Source organism: Crocuta crocuta, unplaced genomic scaffold (assembly GCF_008692635.1).
Source record: "Crocuta crocuta isolate KB4526 unplaced genomic scaffold, BGI_CrCroc_1.0 scaffold513, whole genome shotgun sequence".
NCBI classification, from domain to species: domain Eukaryota; kingdom Metazoa; phylum Chordata; class Mammalia; order Carnivora; family Hyaenidae; genus Crocuta; species Crocuta crocuta.
In genome coordinates, this window is record NW_027527461.1 from 361,564 (window position 1) to 379,699 (window position 18,136).

Consider the following 18,136-nt stretch of genomic DNA (forward strand, 5'->3'; position numbering starts at 1 on the left):
TACTAAATTTTAATTTCAGGTAAACAGCAAAAAACTTAGTACTAAGTATGTCCTAAACATTGCAGGGGGCAAAGATTACAGTCTATTGAAATTCAAGTCTCTCACAACCACACTTTTGTCCCTCCCCTTCCCTCATACTCACATCCAGACACATCCAGGATTGGCACCCTCATCTGGTCTGGACTTCCAGTGGTTGACAATGCCCTGTCCACCCTGCAGACCCCTCCTAGCCTGGAGGTGAAAGGAAGGGGGGCATCTCCCCTGCCCTGACTCCCCCATACAAAGAGCCTCCCTCCACTTTGCCCTGCTCTTCCCCGCTCCCCATCCTCATGTTCTTCCCGCTCCCAACAGGGACAGTAAACATTACTGTTATGTAAACTATTTTATTTAAATAAAATCAGGGGCAGACCCTTTTCTTTCTCTCACACTCACTCTCTCACACACACCCCCCAACACATGCACACACACATGTCCATGTCCTCCCTCCCTTTCTTCCCTCCACCCATGGCCACCTCAAACCCAGTGGTTCTCATAGTGACCATCTTAGCACAGGGAAACACACTCCATATGATGGCCCACTTCTCCCAGTTGATGGCAGCAGCACACAGGCCTGGGCACAAGCTGTCCTGTCCAGAGTCCAGCTCTCAGACCTCTTAGGGTGGGAAAGGAGAAAGAAGCAGTTCTCCCAAGGCACCCAGATCCAGTGTGGCTTCCCCGCCTTTCCTCCCATACAGCCTGGAGCACCACCAAACCCTCCCAAAGGAGGGTGGGTCCCCTTACCCTAGGGCAACCCTTCCCTGAATCAGAGAAGTCTCTGCAGCCAAACCTGAATGTTCCCCATTCCCCAAGGGATCCTGGAGTAGGTATTGTCTGGTTTGGGGAAGAGAGAGGGAGAGTGATTGAGCACCAAATTCCCTAACTCCACTCTGCAGGAGGGCGCTGAGATTCAGCTCAGCATCCTCCACCCAGAAAAATAAACCCAACTCTGCTGCAGGAAGGACAAGGGCCTCAGCCTTCAGGACCTCATTATGTCTCCACCCCCCAATATGGACCCTGTTAGAGACCCACTAGCACCTTGGCAATGTTAAAGGCCCAGCCCAGCTGGGAAACACCATGCACATGGGAGCCTGTCTGGAGGTGGTATCCTCTATGTGGACAGTGGGGCTGGGTTTCACCTTCTCTGACACTGGTACCTTTCAAGTCCTGCTTTGTGGCACACACAGCAAAGTGGCTTAGGTCATGAGAAGGGAGCACTGCAGGGATGTGTAGTGTTTTCTAGAGGCACACAGTCCTACAGTGCATTTTACAGATAACATACAGGCAGGCTAGGACAGAGGCTCTGTAGCATCCCTAGGCCCCCTCAGGAGATGGGAAGATGGGAGGGACACCTGTCTATCGCCTCAAGCCAGGGGGCCAACATATCAGGACTCAGGTCCCACATCCACCTTCTCCAGTGGGCTTCCCTGTGCCTTCTAGACCAAGTTCCCTGAGGGGAAAGCCAGACATATGGAAGGAAAGCAGAAAGGGGGCACAGAAGAACATCAGACCAAGAGAAGCTAGCAGGGGGAGGGCAAATGTGAGAGCCATAGAAATAGCCTTCTGAAGGGGTAAGGCAAAGAGAGCTGCCACCTGCAAGAAACTGGGGGGGTAGCGGGGGGTAGGAGGAGAAATTCACCAGAGACAAGAGCCAACGTGACCTCTCCAAGGGAAGCAAAGACCTGAGGACAGGGAGCTTGGAGCCCTACGTGGACCAATGGTGCTAAAAGGAACCAGCCACCCTGAGCATGAACTACAGGCTAATGCTGCGCTGGTGGCGGCCCCCACGGCCCCCGCCATCACTACCCCAGCGCCCCCCACTCCGGGAACCCAGCTCCTGGCCATCTAGACTGGTGTGGTCTGAGAGGCCCCGCAGGTGCTCCACAGAGTCACACTTCTGCAGGTCTGAGGCCACAGTGCGCAGGCTCAGCAGGCTCAGTGTGTCTGTGTCGGGGCCAGGGCCAGGCCCCAGGCTACTGCCCTCCTCAAGGCCCCCACCTTCAGCCCCTTCGATGATCCCACTGTCTCCATCCTCCCCACCATCAGGCCCGGCCTCGGCCCCTATGGGGGAGGAGCGCCGCTGGCCAGGGGCATGAGAGGGCTGGCCCCGGCGCCGGGCATGGATCTGCTCGCTGATCTGCTCCAGGTTGCGCAGGGCAACTGAATAGCGAGTCTTGGCCTGGGCCACCTGCTGCTCCAGCTCTGTCACCTTGGCCTTGTGCTCCTGCAGAGGGAGGAACAGAGTAAGGTGACCCACTAGCCAACTCTACATGGCTCCTGGAGCAGAGTCCCTTCTGCCCCACTCAGCACTCTGCACTGGTGCCACCTATCCTGGACCCTTAGGCCAGCTCACCACCCAACATAAACAAACCTTCAGTGCTCCACCCAACCCAGCCCAGCTACTCTTCACCCTTCCTCCTCTTCCTCTTTCCCAGAAATACCACCCTGCTCCTCACCTTCGAAGACTTTCCTCCCAGGTCCTCATTCCCACCCATTCCTCCTCTCCCCGTTGTTCCCTTTCCCTATCTGGCCAGTTCCTCAGCCTCATACTTCCTGGTTTCCTCTGATTCCCACTTTTTCTCATTTACTTCCTTTCAATTCCATTCTCTACCAGCACCCACTCCCCAAGCCCAACTCCTACTCATAGGGGTTATTCTTAGCACATGTACCTCCCCCTAGGCCACCATACTGGTCTGGCAGATGGCCCAGAGAGGCACTGACACCCCCTCTAACTGCCCTCACTCTCTATGCCTACCCCCTTCCTGCCTATTCACACACCCTCCCCCTCTCCCACTGTCTTACCTCCAGAATCTGGCTGAACTGGGCCTTGAGCTCAAAGTAGGGGCGGCTCTTGCCAATGGCCCGCCGGAGAGTCTTCTGCAGGGCCTGGACCCGAGCTTCAGCCTGCTGGCACAGCCGAGTCACCCGCTGATGCTCCCGCTCACCACGAAGCCGCTCCTCTTCTGCCTCATTCACCTGGCCCAGGTGGGGCAGAGAACATACATCACTGACTTAGGACCCATGCTTTTGTCTCTCAAGACATGATCATCCTTCAGGAGCTGACACTGGTGCTAGGGACTAAATGTTTGTGTCTCCCAACAACCCCCCCCCCCAAAAAAAAAATTCATGTTGAAATCCTAATCCCCAAGGTCATGGTATTGGAGGTGATTAGGTTATGCAGGTGGGAGCGCTAAATAAATAAATGGGATTAGTGTTCACACAGAAGAGTTCCTGGAGAGCTCCCACTCATTCCTTCGACCTCACAAGGTCACAGTGAAAAGACTGCCAGCTGTCTAGGAACCAGGAAGCAGGCCTTCGCCCAATACCAAATCTGCCTGCACCTGATCTTGGACTTCCTAGCCTGCAGAACTGTAAGAAATAAACTCACTTAAGCCACCCAGTCTATATTCTTTTGTTTTAACAGCCCTAATGGATTGGAGCTGATGACAGAGATCCTCCCACTCCCCAGTACCTTGAGAATAGCTTAGAAATGATACATAAATTACACTTCAGAAATCATGGTACACTAGCAGAGCCCAAAAGTAAGAAAAGGATACATTGTGAAGACAGAAGTGAGGGGTCACAGCTAAATGAAACAAAATGTGAGTGTTGAATCTTGAGAATCCAAGAGGTAGATCAACTGGGGGGNTGGATACAAAAGTTCAAGAAGAGCCCAGAGAAACATTAAGTCAGAAGGAAATGTAAATGGGAAGTAGTGGAGGCCAAACAGGGCAGAGAGGAAGGAAGGAAGAGGTTTTGCCTGAAATATAATCAAAGCTGAGGGAAGGCTGGAGTGGAGGAGGAGGAAAGAGGGGGGATGAAAGGACAGCACAGGAAGTACCAAAACCTGAGGAGACCTGGCTCACCTTGCAGGTGGCGTGGTTGAGCATCTCCTGCCATGTGGGGTCCAACCGGTTCTTGTCAGCCATGACACCCTGCTCAGCCACAAACACCATCTCCCGGGCAGCATTGTGCATGCTCACGGCCCGCTCGTACCGCAGCGCTGCCTTCTGTGTCTCTTGCTGGGCCTGGAAGACAGGGCCATCAAGATGGGGAGCCCCAAGGGACTCCTGCCGCCCAAGGAGACCCATCCTGGATGAGGATGAGAGGAGGAAGAAGGCCCAGTGCAATATCAGCTTCACTTTCCAAACTGCACTAAGGATAAATGCCAAAGAAGCAACATTCTATAAAGACTATCTTGTAAGGATATGGCTCAAAAGAAATAAATGTAGAAATAAAAATTGGATGGGACACCTGGGAGGCTCAGTTGGTTAAACGTCCAACTCAGGCTCAGGTCATGATCTCACACTTCATGGGTTCAAACTCCAAGTGGGGCTCTGTGCTGACAGCTCAGCCTACTTTGGATTTTGTGTCTTCCTCTCCCTCTCTGCCCTTCTCCCACTTATGCTCTCAAAAATTAAAAAAAAAAAAATACACTTTAAGAAAAAAAAAGGACTCGGGACACCTGGGTGGCTCAGTCGGTTAAGCACCTGACTTCAGCTCAGGTCATGATCTCATAGTTCAGGAGTTCGAGCCCCATGTTGGGCTCTGTGCTGACAGCTCAGAGCCTGGAGCCTGCTTCGGAATCTGGGTCTCCGTCTCTCTCTTCCCATTCCCTCCTCACACTCTTCCCCCCCCCCTCAAAAATACATTTATTTTTGTTAAAAAAAAAAAAAGGCTGGAAAATGATACTGCCACTGCAAAGTGAATGTATGGAACTCAGCACTCGCAAAGGCCTGTACCCTAGGGAGAACAAAGAAAGATCCACCTCACTTTAGTTTGAAGGTGGTGAGCGACATGGACCAAGACAGTACACCCCTGAGACCATCACCTCTGGTCCAGCATGTAAGCTGAAGGAAATAATAAGACACGCACTCTTACAGTCATGCTTACCAAACACAAAACTGGAAACAACACTAAGTTTTCAGTTACAGGGGACTGATTAAGCGAATAATAGAATAGTAACAATAATAATATAAGGAAATGTTAAGCAGCTCTTAAAAAATGACAGCATGGGTGTATATTTATTGACATGGAAACTTGTAAATAACTAAAATAAAGGAATAAAAATAGCACATATCATATAATCTCATTTTCCCAGGATATACACACACACCCAAAAATTAAGGAGTTATCTGTATTGCATTAATTACGTTTTTTTTATTTTTGATATTTTATGATGCTTTCACATCCTGGGGCTCCCCTAGGGCTAGCTAATTTCTAGAGATACTAAACTCCTCCGTGAGCACACTTTGCAAATAAATGCAAACCAACCAATCCAAAGCCTACTACCTCCTTTATCTAACTCTCACACACCAAGCCAGTTATTTCCCCTGCCCTACATTAACCCAGCGAAACGAAACAAAATGTGAGTCTTAAATCTTGAGAATCCAGGGAGTGGATCAACTGGCGGTGGGGGGGGGACTGTCAGTCCCACACCTGGATGCAAAGGTTCAAGAAGATCCTAGAGAAACATTCTTAAGTCAGAAGAAAATGTAAATGGGAAGTACTGGAGGCCAAACAGGGCAGAGAGGAAGGAAGAGGTTTTGCCTGAAATATAATCAAAGCTGAGGGAAGGCTGGAGTGGAGAAGGAGGAAAGGGGGGGGATGAAAGGACAGTACAGAAGTACCAAAATATAGAAACTACCCCTGTAGCCCAGAGCCCACAGTTATTCAAGCTATCTAACTCTAAATTCAGTCAAAGTTGCCTACCCTGCCCACTCCTTTCCATTATAAAGGCAATAAAGGCTCAGAGCCAAGCTTTCCTCTCATGTCTTCTGCCTCCTGACCCACCCAGGTGCTTCCCCAGGTAGTCCTACATGGTACGGCATGCCCTTTCTTCTCGAAAATTTTAAGTAATAAACTCTTCTTTCACGGCAGCTGTCTCTGTGTCTGTCATCTTACCATATTTGACTAAAATAAATCCTAGGTACAAAACATGTGAAACAGGCACATGATAAGATTTGGAGTGATTTTGGTTTTCTTCTCCTTTTATAGTTACAGTTACATTTCAGTCTTTCAACAGTGAACCCACATTATTTGTGTAAAAAAGGGGGGGAAAGAAAAGGGTAAAGGAATGGAGATGTGAGCAAAGAAAAGAGAGACATTAACCAAAGCAAAGAGAAGTAGAGAAACCAGAAAGTGTGCTATGTAACAAGAAGAGTCTAGGGCCGGGCTCCACATGCAGCCCTCCTGGAATGTGTATCAGCTAGCCATACCTCCTTAGCAAGCCGTCGAGCCTCATAGTAGGGCCGGGCCTTCTCGATGCAGCTCCCCAAGTGGGAGCCCTGTGTGTTGAGCTTCCTTGCTGACTCCTGCAGGATCCTCCGGTAGGTGGTCCTGGCCTCCTGGCAAAGGGACAGGGACATGGGCAGAAAGAAGACAGGTGTGGGTCCCAACCTCTCTTGTTTTTCATACATGCCCCTTCCTCTGCACTGTATTGAACAGGGAGAAAAGAAGACCCCTCCAGAGACCAGGTCAAGGGTATGCAGAAAAGGATCAACACTCACATCCAGCTGCAGCTCCACCTGGTTGATCTCTTCACTGGCCTGATTCAGATGCTCTAGCTCCTCCTGCCACAGAGAGGGGAAAAAATTAGAGCAGCGGGAAAAAGTAGCCTCCTATGAACCATGTGGATTGGGAGGGAAAGCCCACCTGACTAGGGAAGGGAAGAAATGGAGAAAGGCACTGCTGAATGCCTCTGTGCAGAAGACCTAACCTACAATCTTCTGTAATCCTCACAACTCCACCTCTGCATCAGACAGTAAAATCCCCAGTTTAAAGATGAGGAAATCAACATTCAGAGAATAGAACATGCACATGCACACAGCATAGTGGTAGCAAGCCTGCCCTCTCTTCATCAGAACATGCCACCTTTTCTCCACACTCCAGCCAAGAGAAGTTTCCTTGGAGCTAGCAGTCTCTGTTCCTGAGAGAGGAACAGTAGGCCACTCACTCATCACACATTTACTACACACTTATCACAGCTCAACATCATGATACTCGAGAATTCAGAAAACAAAGAGGCAGCAGCTCCCGACTCAGTAAGTAAGAAAAAGGCCATCAGTAGTGTGAGGAACTACAAGAGGAGAGCCTGGTGGGGGCAGCAGGAACACCTACCAAGGCAGGAAAGGCCAGGCAGGATGTCCTGAGGACTTGCTCCTAGGCTGGGCCTTGATAGATACACAGAAAAGACAAGCAGATGCTCAGGGCAGGCAGCTTGTCAGGTGAGAAGACCACAAGGCTGGAATACAGGAGGAAGGATACCAGAACTTTTCCCAATGGCAGGTTCCCCTCAGAGCCTGGCACCACCTGGTCTGTGGTTTAGGAAGGTGGGTCTGAGGGGCACTTGGGTGGTTCAGTCGGTTAGCCGTCTGACTTCAGCTTAGGTCATGATCTCGCGGTTCGCAAGTTCAGGCCCCATATTGGGCTCTGAGCTGATGGCTCAGAGCCTGGAGCCTGCTTCGGAATCTATGTCTCCCTCTCTCTGCCTGCCTCTGCTCACACTGTCTTTCTCTCAAAAATAAAATAAAATATAAACATTAATTTTTTTTTTTAAATTTTAAAAAGGAAGGGGGAATCTGAGCAGTATATGGAAAGTTTACAGTGGTCAAGGAGACAGAAGTGGAGGCTGTCTGCAGTATTCCAGGTAGGACACAGCAGATTCCAGAGAAATGCAGGATACAGAATCATGAGGGTCCGGTCAAATTAGGGACGATCCCATGGTTCAAGAGAACTTTAGGCTTACTTGGGCAGTTGGCTGACAGAGATCCTAGGTCCTCACACAACAGATTCTGTGGCAGTGAGGGAGAACCTTGGGAACAAGTCACCAGACATGCTGACTTAAGGATCTCACTGGCCCCGAAGCTATAGAAAGAAGCAACAGAACCACTTGGGCCTTTCACTGACATGGCAGAAAATAGGGAGACGTGCTGGCCTCAAGTATGCTCCTTGTCCTTTATCAGTCAAGTTCCTAGAGCCCAGCACGCCAAGGATACTCCTGAGGAGGATCAATGCCCAGTGAAATGCCTGATGCTCAACTATGGGATCCTCTCCCAGGAGCCCTGCAGCCCCTGGGCAGGATAATGGAACTTAGGCTGCATCTGCCTGCTGACCATGACCCAGACATAACCTGCATTTGGCAGTGAGCAATGCTGCCATCAATAGCTCCCACACACCTCATTTGGCCCTTCCAACAACCCAATATATGATCCTTTTACTCTTTTTATTTCTGTGCCTGTCCTCAAACCCTGAAAGATTTGAGCCAACAAGTAAGAATGCAGGAAACCAAGTTATATGCCCAAACTACAATGAAAGGAAGAAGCATAGAACAGGAACAAGGATATGAAAATACGCATACCTACTACAATGCAGACTGCCTCAAAGGAGGCCATAAATTTGGCTCTTAACTTCACAGAGCAGAACTGTCCAACAAAACTTTTGAGACTGACATTGAATTTTTAGTTTTCTGGCAGCCTTGTTTTTAAAAAATGCAAAAGAGGGGTGCCTGGATGCCTCAGTCGGTTGAGCATCCAACTTCGGTTCAGGTCATGATCTCACAGATCGTGGGTTTGAGCCCCACATCAGGCTCTGTGCTAATAGCCAGCTCAGAGCGTGGAGTCTGCTTCAGACTCTGTCTCCCTCTCTCTCTCTGACCCTTCTCTGCTCATGCGGTCTCTCTCTTACTCTCTTAGAAATAAATAAAACATTTAAAAAATTAAAAAAAAAAAAAAAGAGGGGCGCAAGGATAGCTCAGTTGGTTAAGAGTCCAACTCTTCATTTCAGCTCAGGTCATGGTCTCATGGTTCATGAACTTGAGCCCTGCATCCAGCTCTGTGCTGACAGTGTGGAGCCTGCTTAGGAGTCTCTGTCTCCCTCTCTCTAAGATGAATAAATAAAAAATGCAAAATCAAACAGATAACACTGTAATATTTCATTTAACCCAATATATACAAAATATTATAATTTTAACATGTTTTCAACATAAATTATAAAACACTTTTACATTCTTCTTAACCTATGCCCTTGAAATCCTTGTGCATTTGACCCTTAAGGTATATCTCAACTTGGCCAGCAGCATGTGGCTCCCACATTGGACACTGTGGGTCTAGATGTTGGTACACATGAGAAACCTGATTACTCACACAACCCAGTGTCCATAAGATCATGACAAAACACTGTGGAACCATTAGCAGCTGGCATGGCTCACAGGACCCCAGAAGAGGCCTGGGGACAGAGCCAGTACCACTAGACACACAGAGCTCAGGGTTTCACAGTGCCTTCCTAACAAGGACATAGCCTTCAGTGGATAGAATCACCCCAAGGGCCCTCACAAAAGGCAATTTCTGTTAGGGTGAGAGGCAACCTCTTTCACTGTGGGACTGGTTTCCTCCAGCTTGATTAGGCCCAAGAGGGTTTCAGACTATCTGGAAGAGGAGGTGACAGTGCTTTCGTAGCTCCCGCCAGAATATTCTCTTTCTCAACACATTCAAATTTGCTAGTAAGAAACAATGGACCTCACACCCGTCAGAATGGCTAACATTAACAACTCAGGCAACAATAGATGTTGGCAAGGATTCAGAGAAAGAGAATCTCTTTTGCACTGCTGATGGGAATGCAAACTGGTGCAGCTACTCTAGAAAACAGTATGGAGGTTCCTCAAAAAATTAAAAATAGAACTACCCAATTACCCGATGCTGTTCTGAAGGGGCACATGCACTCCAATGTTCATAGCAGCACTATCAACAAGAGCCAAAGTATGGAAAGGGCCCAAATGACCATCAATGGATGAATGGATCAAGAAGATGTAGTATATATATTATACAATGGAGTATTACTCGGCAATCAAAAAGAATGAAATCTTGCCATTTGCAACTACATGGATGGAACTAGAGGGTATTATGCTAAACGAAATTAGTCAGTCAGAAAAAGACAAATATCATGATTTCACTCATATGAGGACTTTAAGATACAAAACAGGTGAACATAAGGGAAGGGAAGCAAAAATAATATAAAAACAGGGAGGGGGACAAAATAAGAGACTCTTAAATATGGAGAACAGAGGGTTGCTGGAGAGGTTGTGGGAGGGGGGATGAGCTAAAGGAATCTACTCTTAAAATCACTGTTGCACTTTATGCTAAGTAACTTGGATGTAAATTAAAAAATAAGTTAAAAAATTAAAATAAAGAAAATAGAAAAGCTACTTTTTTTTTTTTTGCAAAAAACAAAAAACAATGGCATGGAGAATTAGAGGCAGAATGGAAATTGCATCAGGGAACTAACCTTGGATCTGGCTTTCCTGCTATTGTGACCACCATCCTAGGGCTAAGGGCATCCTCAGATGGATGCCTCAGAGTAGACAGGAGTACCATCACCTAGAAAAACCACAGTCCTAGTGGGAAAAGGATATGCCTCGGGAGGCAATAAACTGATTCTGGAGGAGAAGAGAAGGAGGTGGGTAAAGGCCAGCTTGCAACATTCTAATGGGCAAACCAAGGTCCAAGTCTGGATCCCACTTAGTTCCACAGCCAAGTCCTTTCAGATCATCAAGATCAACAAGATCATCACAGGAATGAATGTTTCTACATAAGTCACCCTCACCAGAAAAAGGATGTGAAGGGCTCTAACTGTTGGAAAATGGAAGGAGCGGGCACATCTTTCTATAAGGGAACATGCATCCCCACAGCATTTCCAACAATTAAAAATGTCTTTTGATGATGAGGTCTGCCTCTCAGTCACAAAGCTCTTTTTAACAGGACAAGAAGACTGGGGAACTACTAGGCTAGATGGTAGGTGAGCAAGGGGGTTGGGGAGGGGGACAAGCAGACTGAGCCAGACCCAGGGCAAAGGCTGAGCAGGAAGCCAATGAGCACTCAGAGCTTTGTTTTGGGAAGCTGGCAACACATTACATTTGACCTGCTTCACCATGGACTTCTGGCACCGGCTGAAATGGAAATCTGAAGAGGATGAAGTCTGAGTCAGCAGGCATCATCCATCAATGAGTCCACAGCCAGCAGGGAGGGCAACCTTCCCCAGGCACAGCAGGCACATTCCCAGGACGCCAGGCCACTGAGTCAAAGGCATGGGTGGTCTGTCTACAGATGTGCCTGCTCATCTTTTACAGGCTACTAAAACACACAAGGTCATGATGATGCAGGGCCAGGGTGATGCATGGCTCAAGGACTGAGAAGTGAGGGAAATAGGACGATCCTATGAGAGCTAAACAGATACTTCAGATGAGGATGAAGAGGTTGCAAAGTCACTCTGAAGAGTCTGAGGAGGAGGTGAGTGACTGTATACCTGAAGATGAATGTACCCATCATCAAAAAGGGAACTGAGAAAGTCACAGGGGAAGAGACCTAGGTCCACCCTAGCACCATCCTTCACTCCTTCCTTCCACAGAGATACTATCTCAGAAAGTTGAGGACCAGCCATAAGGCCTCAGAGAACTATGCAGAGCTCAAAACATGGAGACTAAGTCAGTGGCCTTCCACAGGCAACAGCACACTCCAGGTGGGCCTAGAGCTGATCTCCAGCTGGCTTGCCTCCAAATTCCAGCGGTATCCCATCAGACAATGGGGACATGAACTGCTTGCCAAGAAACCCCATTTCCCATATGAGTAAAAGCCTTGCCCTAGGGGCAACCATTTCTGGGAGTCCCAGAAAATACCTGATCAGAGTCCCTAGCCTTTGGGATATCCCTGGGTCAGTGGGCACGTGTAGGCTGTGTGTTAGAACCATTTCTCACCCCCAACGAGACCAGAATTCACATGTCTAGGCATAGCTCAGGAACAGGTATTTCTTTTCTTTTCTACTCTACTCTTTTATTTTATTTTGAGAGAGAGAGAGAGAGAGCGCGCATATGTGCATGAACGAGAGAGAGGAGCAGAAAGAGAAAGAATCTTATTAAACAGGCTCACAGGACAGAGCCTGATGCAAGGTTCAATCCCACTACCCTGAAATCATGACCTGAGCCAAAATCAAGAGTCAGACATTCAACAGACTGGGCCACCCAGGCACCCCAGGAACAGGTGTTTTTAAAACTCACTGGTGGATTATGACGGATCTGTTGGCGGAGACCCACAGAATGCACTGAGAATCCATTTAAAGCACTGAAACAGAGTTAGCAGGATAACATGGCCTTGTGCACTGTCAACAATGAGAGGGACCTCAAAAGACACACAGTAATCTCTTCCTTATCTAGAGGAGACCAAACCCATAAGGGCTGAATGCTGCCAGCTTCCTCTCTGAAGGGTGCCCCTCACATCAGGCTGCCTCTTCCACGTGGCAAGAAGGTGCAGAGTACTGGCCCAGCCATGAGTATGCTATCAAAAGGGGAGGCCTCTAAAACAAGACCTTTCCTCCCTACATAACCCACACCATTCCACAATGTGCCTCCCAGTTTAGCAAGAGAGATTATAATCTGCCTGTCCCCCTTGCTCCAATTAACAACACTGCAAGCTCCCTGGATTTAAGGCAAATCTAGGCCTGTTCAACCCTCACAGAGCTCATCTAATAGAACTATGATGATGAAAATGTTCTACTTCTGCAATATCAACAAGCAGCTGGAGAACTGCATTTTTAAGTTTTATTTAATTTTAATTGCTTTTACTTAAGTAGCCACATGTGGCTAATAGCTACTTTAGTGAATAGCACAACATGAGAGTGATTCTTGGTACTACTGCCTTTGCCTGTGTGGGTGCTGGAAAAATACAGAGGAGCAGGAGAGAATGAGCAAAGAAACCACAGTAGATTCTCCCCTGGAGCAGAGCAAGGAATGTTGGGAGGAGGCGTATGAACCCACCACACAGCCCTCCTCCCAACACAACAGACAAGAGTCTCTTTCCCAAAGTACTACCTCTAAACTTTCACCAAGAGATAACCAAAAGAGTTGTAACAGTAAAGAATCGTAGGACTATGTTAGAGCAGAGTGAGCAGTTGTGCAAATCAACTGGACCAACCCCTTTATAGATGAAGTTAGTGAGGCTTAGAGACTGCATAACTTGCACGAAAATCACAAATCATGAGGCTAGAGGTTGCTTCAATCTCAGGCCAATGTGCTTTTCATTGTAACTTATTTCCTCAGTAGATAACAAATCTGTACAATTAGCAGGAGAAATTGAGCTGTTTTCAATGCAACACCCATGAGATAGGACAGAAATAAATTACTGACTCATGCCAGTAAAAGAATGGCTCACTACATCTCCCATATAAGCATGGACTCAGTTCCTCTGCCCAACATCCAGGGAATCCCCACCAAGAGAGCAAGAAGGATGCTAGGGCCAGATTTGATTTCTTCTTGACTCACTGAAGCAATCCAATAATGGTTTGTTGACAGAGAAGCCCAGGAATGCAAGCCTTGCTCACCTAAAGAGGTGTGAGTCACCTCCAAATCAGAATCTTGGAGATGCTACCAGACTTTATGGCAGACTGAGCCCCAAACACATAGTACTTCCTGCCCTCACTTACCCAAGCAGCTTTCCCAGGAAACCCTTCCCAGCCAATGCATAGAAACACTACAACCCCCCCCTCGGCCAACCATGCATCTCCTCCACATGGTCTCTGTCCTCCTCATCCACTGCTCCTTCACCATCCTACCAACTACTCGCCTGTAAATGCTCCAAGGCAATAAATCAGCTTTTCCATTCATCTGGAATAACCAATATCCTCATAACTTGGAATCTATATTATTAAGGACAGACCACAGCTAATACAACTCCATAAACACATCAGATTTCCTTATAGGCCTCCATCTGTTGAGGCATTGTAAGACATGAAATATCTCACCCTTTACAGATGTGAACATCCCTGGGAGGCACTGATGAGAAGGTGAGAGAAGAGAAGATTCAAAAGTGCCTCTCACTCATACCGCATCTCTGGGCCAAGGGCCCTTTTACTTAGTTGAAAGGAGAATAGTTTTACTCTCCGCTGACAGAAATGAAGCCCTGCATCTGAGGCCAATGTATTGGTTCCCTTTGTCAGTTAAGTCTTCAGCAGCACACCCCAGGCACTCAGGCCAGGCCTTTCTCTGCACTGGGGTGCAGGTCTTAGAAGAGCACCTGTCACACTATCCTACAATGATTTGCTAACAAACTTGTTTTCCTTTCCTGCCCCAGCGCGCTGGTGAGAGAGTAATTCCAACCTTTCATTTATCAGACAGCTCTTCAGGAAAACTGGGATCTGGGCTCCCTGTCTCTCCCTTCTCTTTAGTTTTCTCACCTGTATGCGAGGATCCAGTTCTTCCTCCTCTCTTGGAGACAATTTGGTCTCACTGCTGTTGCTACCGCCTCTTCCGGACTCCTCTGCGACTGGGCTCCGAGGGACTTCATCCTCTACAACCTCAGACCGAAGTTCCCCCTGCGGGGTCTCCCGCCCCCCTGGAACCTGCCTGAATTCAGCCATGCTAATGGGGAAAGGGCACAGCCCTATGCACAAGAGAGGATTGACATGCTGGGACCAGGGCCCCAGCTTGGGGCTTCCCGGGCTCCAGGTAACAGGGAGGGTTTCACTTCTCAAAAGGTGTAAAAAAGGACACAAGAATGACCTCACACTGAGTTAGAGGCCAAGATTCACGTTGTCAGTGGGGTTCCTAGAACTATAGCCTTGTCGCAAAAGTTCTTCCGTCCCCGTCACGGGGAGTCCACCAGGAGAAACCCGGAGCAACCGCTCCGAGGCAGGGGGCAAAGGGGGTTTGGATCCTGGGCCGAGGCCTTCGAGGAGTAGCACCATTCGGGAGGGCTGAGGCAGGCGCCTCCAGGCTGTGGCGGCAACTGGAGAGAGAAGGCTGGGCCCGAACCGAGGCTGTGGGATGATACTCTCTGGGAGCTGCAAGGGAAACAAAGGCCAAGTACATGGGCAGCATCAGGACACAGGCCACGAGCCCCTTCCAATCCCTCAGCCTTCCCAGAACTTCACTCTCGTCCTTTCACACGCCACTATTCTGAAAAGCCCCCACCACGAGTACTTTCCTCAGCCCTCAAGGACTTGAGATCCTAAACCTCCCGCGTCCCAGCTCCGCGCGCCCAGCCCCTCCCCGATCTGCGCTTTCCAGACTTCCTTCGGAGCTCTCCCTCTCTCCTCCATCCTCCCTTTTCTTTCGCCCGCCCCCACTCCACCCACGCCAGGCTTTGCAAATTCACCTAGTAACCCCCCAGCCCCGCCCCACCTACTCTCTCCAAACCTGCGGACAATATGAGCCTCCAGGCTCCAACCCCATAATCTCCCTCTGTCCCGAAAACCCTGCTCCCAGATCTCTACACAGGCGGGAGCAAAGCCCTGGGTCTCAGACACAGAACCATACCTCAGTTTACATTACCGTACACTGAGCTCCTCCACTGCAAACAATCTTCCCCCTCCCTCCCCGCAACAAGCTTGTCCAACCAAATGCTACTGGGCCGAGAGGAAGCGGAAATACATCATGCACTAACAACGCCCTCCAGCCCTTTCGCCCCTCCCCCCACGCTCTCCAGGCCAGTCGGGCCACGTCTGGATTCCCGGGTACCTGGTCCCCGCCCAGACTTTGGTTTCCGGTTTCCGTACAAAATGATGCTCCATGGCACTCATGGTCGCCGCCTAGCGCTGCCTCCAACCCATCTTCCACCCCTAGTGAATGAAACTGAAACATGAAAGTGTTGTGGTGAGAAAAACTAGTTTGGGTAATGTAAATCGAGAGTCTTTGGTGGGTAGAGAGGTGGTAGGAATAAAACGGAGATTGGACAATCCCTTCAGACAGAGTGCTGCCATCTTGTTTTACGTTCTGCGGCTCTGGATGCCGGAAAACTACTTCCGGTCTCGCCCAGGAAGTCAGAAGCGGCGCCGGAAACGAGCTTTTTGGCTTCTGCCTCGGCTGTTGTCTGGTGGCTCGGATCCAGGTCAGGGGCACTCTGCAGTTGGGACGTAAGGTCGTTTTCCAGAAGTAACTATCCGTAAACCCTCCGGTGGAGTAAGCGATGCTCTTAGTATCGACGTTTAAAACGGACAGCCCTGATAAGTAATCCATCTCCTCGAGGCTTCCGGCCGGCGCCATTACCGTGACCCCGGAACTTTGACTCTCCAGCCCTTCCCGGAGTCATGCCCTCTCTCGCAGACCATCCCGTTTGAGCACTAATTAGAAATCTAGGCAACCAGGGGCGCCTGGGTGGCTTAGTCGGTTGAGCGTCCGACTTTCGCTTAGGTCATGATCTCGCGGTTCATGGGTTCGAGCCCCGCGTCGGGCTCTGTGCTGACTGCCAGCTCAGAGCCCGGAGCCTGTTTCAGTCTGTGACTCCCTCTCTCTCTGACCCTCCCCTGCTCACGCTGTCTCTCTCTCTCTCTCTCTCCTAGGGAAAAAAAAAAAATCTAGGCAACCCGAACTCCGTGCTTAAAAGCCCACGAGGAGCTTGTTATATCAATGACCTGGTGGTCACTCCCAGGTAACGCCAGGCGAGGCTAGGTGGAAGACTTGAGGGATTCACGTTTTATTTTTGCAAAAGACCATACTTATCCTAGGTGGAAAAGGCAAATGAACTGAATATCTTCTTCCATTTGGTTTTCTCCCTCTAGAGTTATAGTCCTTTAAAAGTGATATTCCTCCCCCACAAAATTGGAACATTTTTTAATTTTAAAAGTGACTTCTCCAGTGAGTCAGCGGGAATCTCCTTGAACAGCGTCTAAGTGGACAGGTCTTAACGGATAATACCTCTCTTCTATCACATTGTTTTTTGTTAGTCAGGTAGCCATGAAAATTACATATAGAAATAAGAAACAATGTATTTATTTGTTCTCTGCTAGTAATTTTGTTTATTTTTTTAAACTGGAGTTTCACTATAATGACTCTCTTTTTACCCAACCATCTTCTGTCTAACCTAGCCTGAATTCTCCCACTCTTTTCTATCCAGTGTCAGTCATCCTTATACCTTGTACCACAGCGCCTTTTCCCTGTGCATTCAGTCATTAGCAATCATGAGCTGCTTCTAGTTGTCACGTATTTTTTCTTGCATTTGGGAGGGTAAATCATGAATACATGTAATGCCCAGACTACCCCTAGATCACATCCTGAAGGTCAGTAGCCTCCCTGATGTCTCCACTGGCTTTTCCTGGGATTAACTTTCACTGAGACCAAATGTAATATCATCATGTATTGATTGTAGTATCTCCAGCCTTTTTTTTTTTTTTTTGCTGGATTTGGATAATGTTTCAAGTAGGAGGAGTTTGGGGAGCAGTGTACACTGGCTTGTTTTATTGAGGCCAGTACAGACATGAATTAAAACCTTTTTCTAGAACAGCACTCTCAAATAGACTTTTCTGCAGCAATGATGGGAATGTTCTGTTTCAGTTCTGAGTAATCTGGCAGCCTCTAGCCACATGTGGCCTATTAAGGAACAGCATTTTAAAATTTAATTCTAATTTAAATAGGGGCACCTGGGTGGCTCAGTTGGTTAAGCAACTCTGTTTCAGCTCAAGTCATGATCTCATGGTTCCTGTTTGGAGCCCCACATCGGGCTCTGTGCTGACAGTGCAGAGCCTGGTTGGAGTTCTCTGTCTCCCTCTGCTTCTCTACCGCTCATGCTATCTCTCTGTCTCAAAATAAATAAACTTAAATATTTTTAAATTCTAATTCAAATAGCCATATGTGATTCCATTGGATAGCACAGCTCTAGAGCATACCCTTCCTGAATCTCTTCCAGACACATATTGAACTTTCACATCTGCAATACAAAACAAATGTCTCTCTGCTGTCATTTGCCTCATCTCTACTTCCTCCCCTCCCATTTACTTCTGCAGTCTGGCTTCTGCTGCCAATCCACAGAAATTGCAGACAAAGTCATCCATGCTCTGAGTATCACCAAGTGACTGGTATTTGATACTGCGTTATTTATTCTCCCTCATCCTTCTTTAGCTTCTGAGTCACCCTTGTCCTGGGCTTCCTCTTGTTTTTCTGGCCTGTTGATTCATCCTCTTCATGCATTATGTCTTTACTAAGTGTCTAGCATGTGCCACGATTTTAGGTGATGAGAAAAAAGACACTTGTCCCAGTTTGCATGTAGCTTACAGTCTGTGGTACTCGTTTTAGAAATCAGTTGACGTTCAAACTAGTTGGACCACAACCCAAAAATGTTTTACC

At 48.2% G+C, this 18,136-nt stretch overlaps 2 protein-coding genes across 2 annotated transcripts in view; one reads left to right on the forward strand and one right to left on the reverse strand.

Annotated features, from left to right (window-relative positions):
- Positions 1–367: 367 nt before the first annotated feature.
- On the reverse strand, positions 368–15,419 carry SH3BP5L (SH3 binding domain protein 5 like). The gene is made up of 7 exons (XM_077763580.1): positions 15,335–15,419; positions 14,254–14,859; positions 6,546–6,608; positions 6,255–6,383; positions 3,903–4,064; positions 2,839–3,012; positions 368–2,260 (listed from the first exon to the last, which is right to left on the reverse strand). The coding sequence occupies exons 2-7, from the start codon at positions 14,434–14,436 to the stop codon at positions 1,790–1,792; spliced, it is 1,182 nt and encodes a 393-aa protein (XP_077619706.1). The 5' UTR covers positions 14,437–14,859; positions 15,335–15,419; the 3' UTR covers positions 368–1,789.
- A 961-nt stretch (positions 15,420–16,380) lies between these two features.
- Positions 16,381–18,136, forward strand: part of ZNF672 (zinc finger protein 672) — a 36,056-nt gene continuing 34,300 nt past the window's right edge. The window contains exon 1 of the mRNA XM_077763632.1: positions 16,381–16,445. The gene's annotated coding sequence lies outside the window, so the exon portion shown is untranslated. The remainder of the gene's footprint in view (positions 16,446–18,136) is intronic.

Coding starts and splice junctions, on each gene's coding strand:
- SH3BP5L (XM_077763580.1), bottom strand. CDS start 14,436: ATGGCTGAATTCAGGCAGGTTCCAGGGGGGCGGGAGACCCCGCAGGGG. Junction 6,609..14,253: donor AACTGGATCCTCGCATACAG/GTGAGAAAACTA, acceptor TCTCTGTGGCAG/GAGGAGCTAGAGCATCTGAA. Junction 2,261..2,838: donor AGTTCAGCCAGATTCTGGAG/GTAAGACAGTGG, acceptor CTCCCTCTGCAG/GAGCACAAGGCCAAGGTGAC.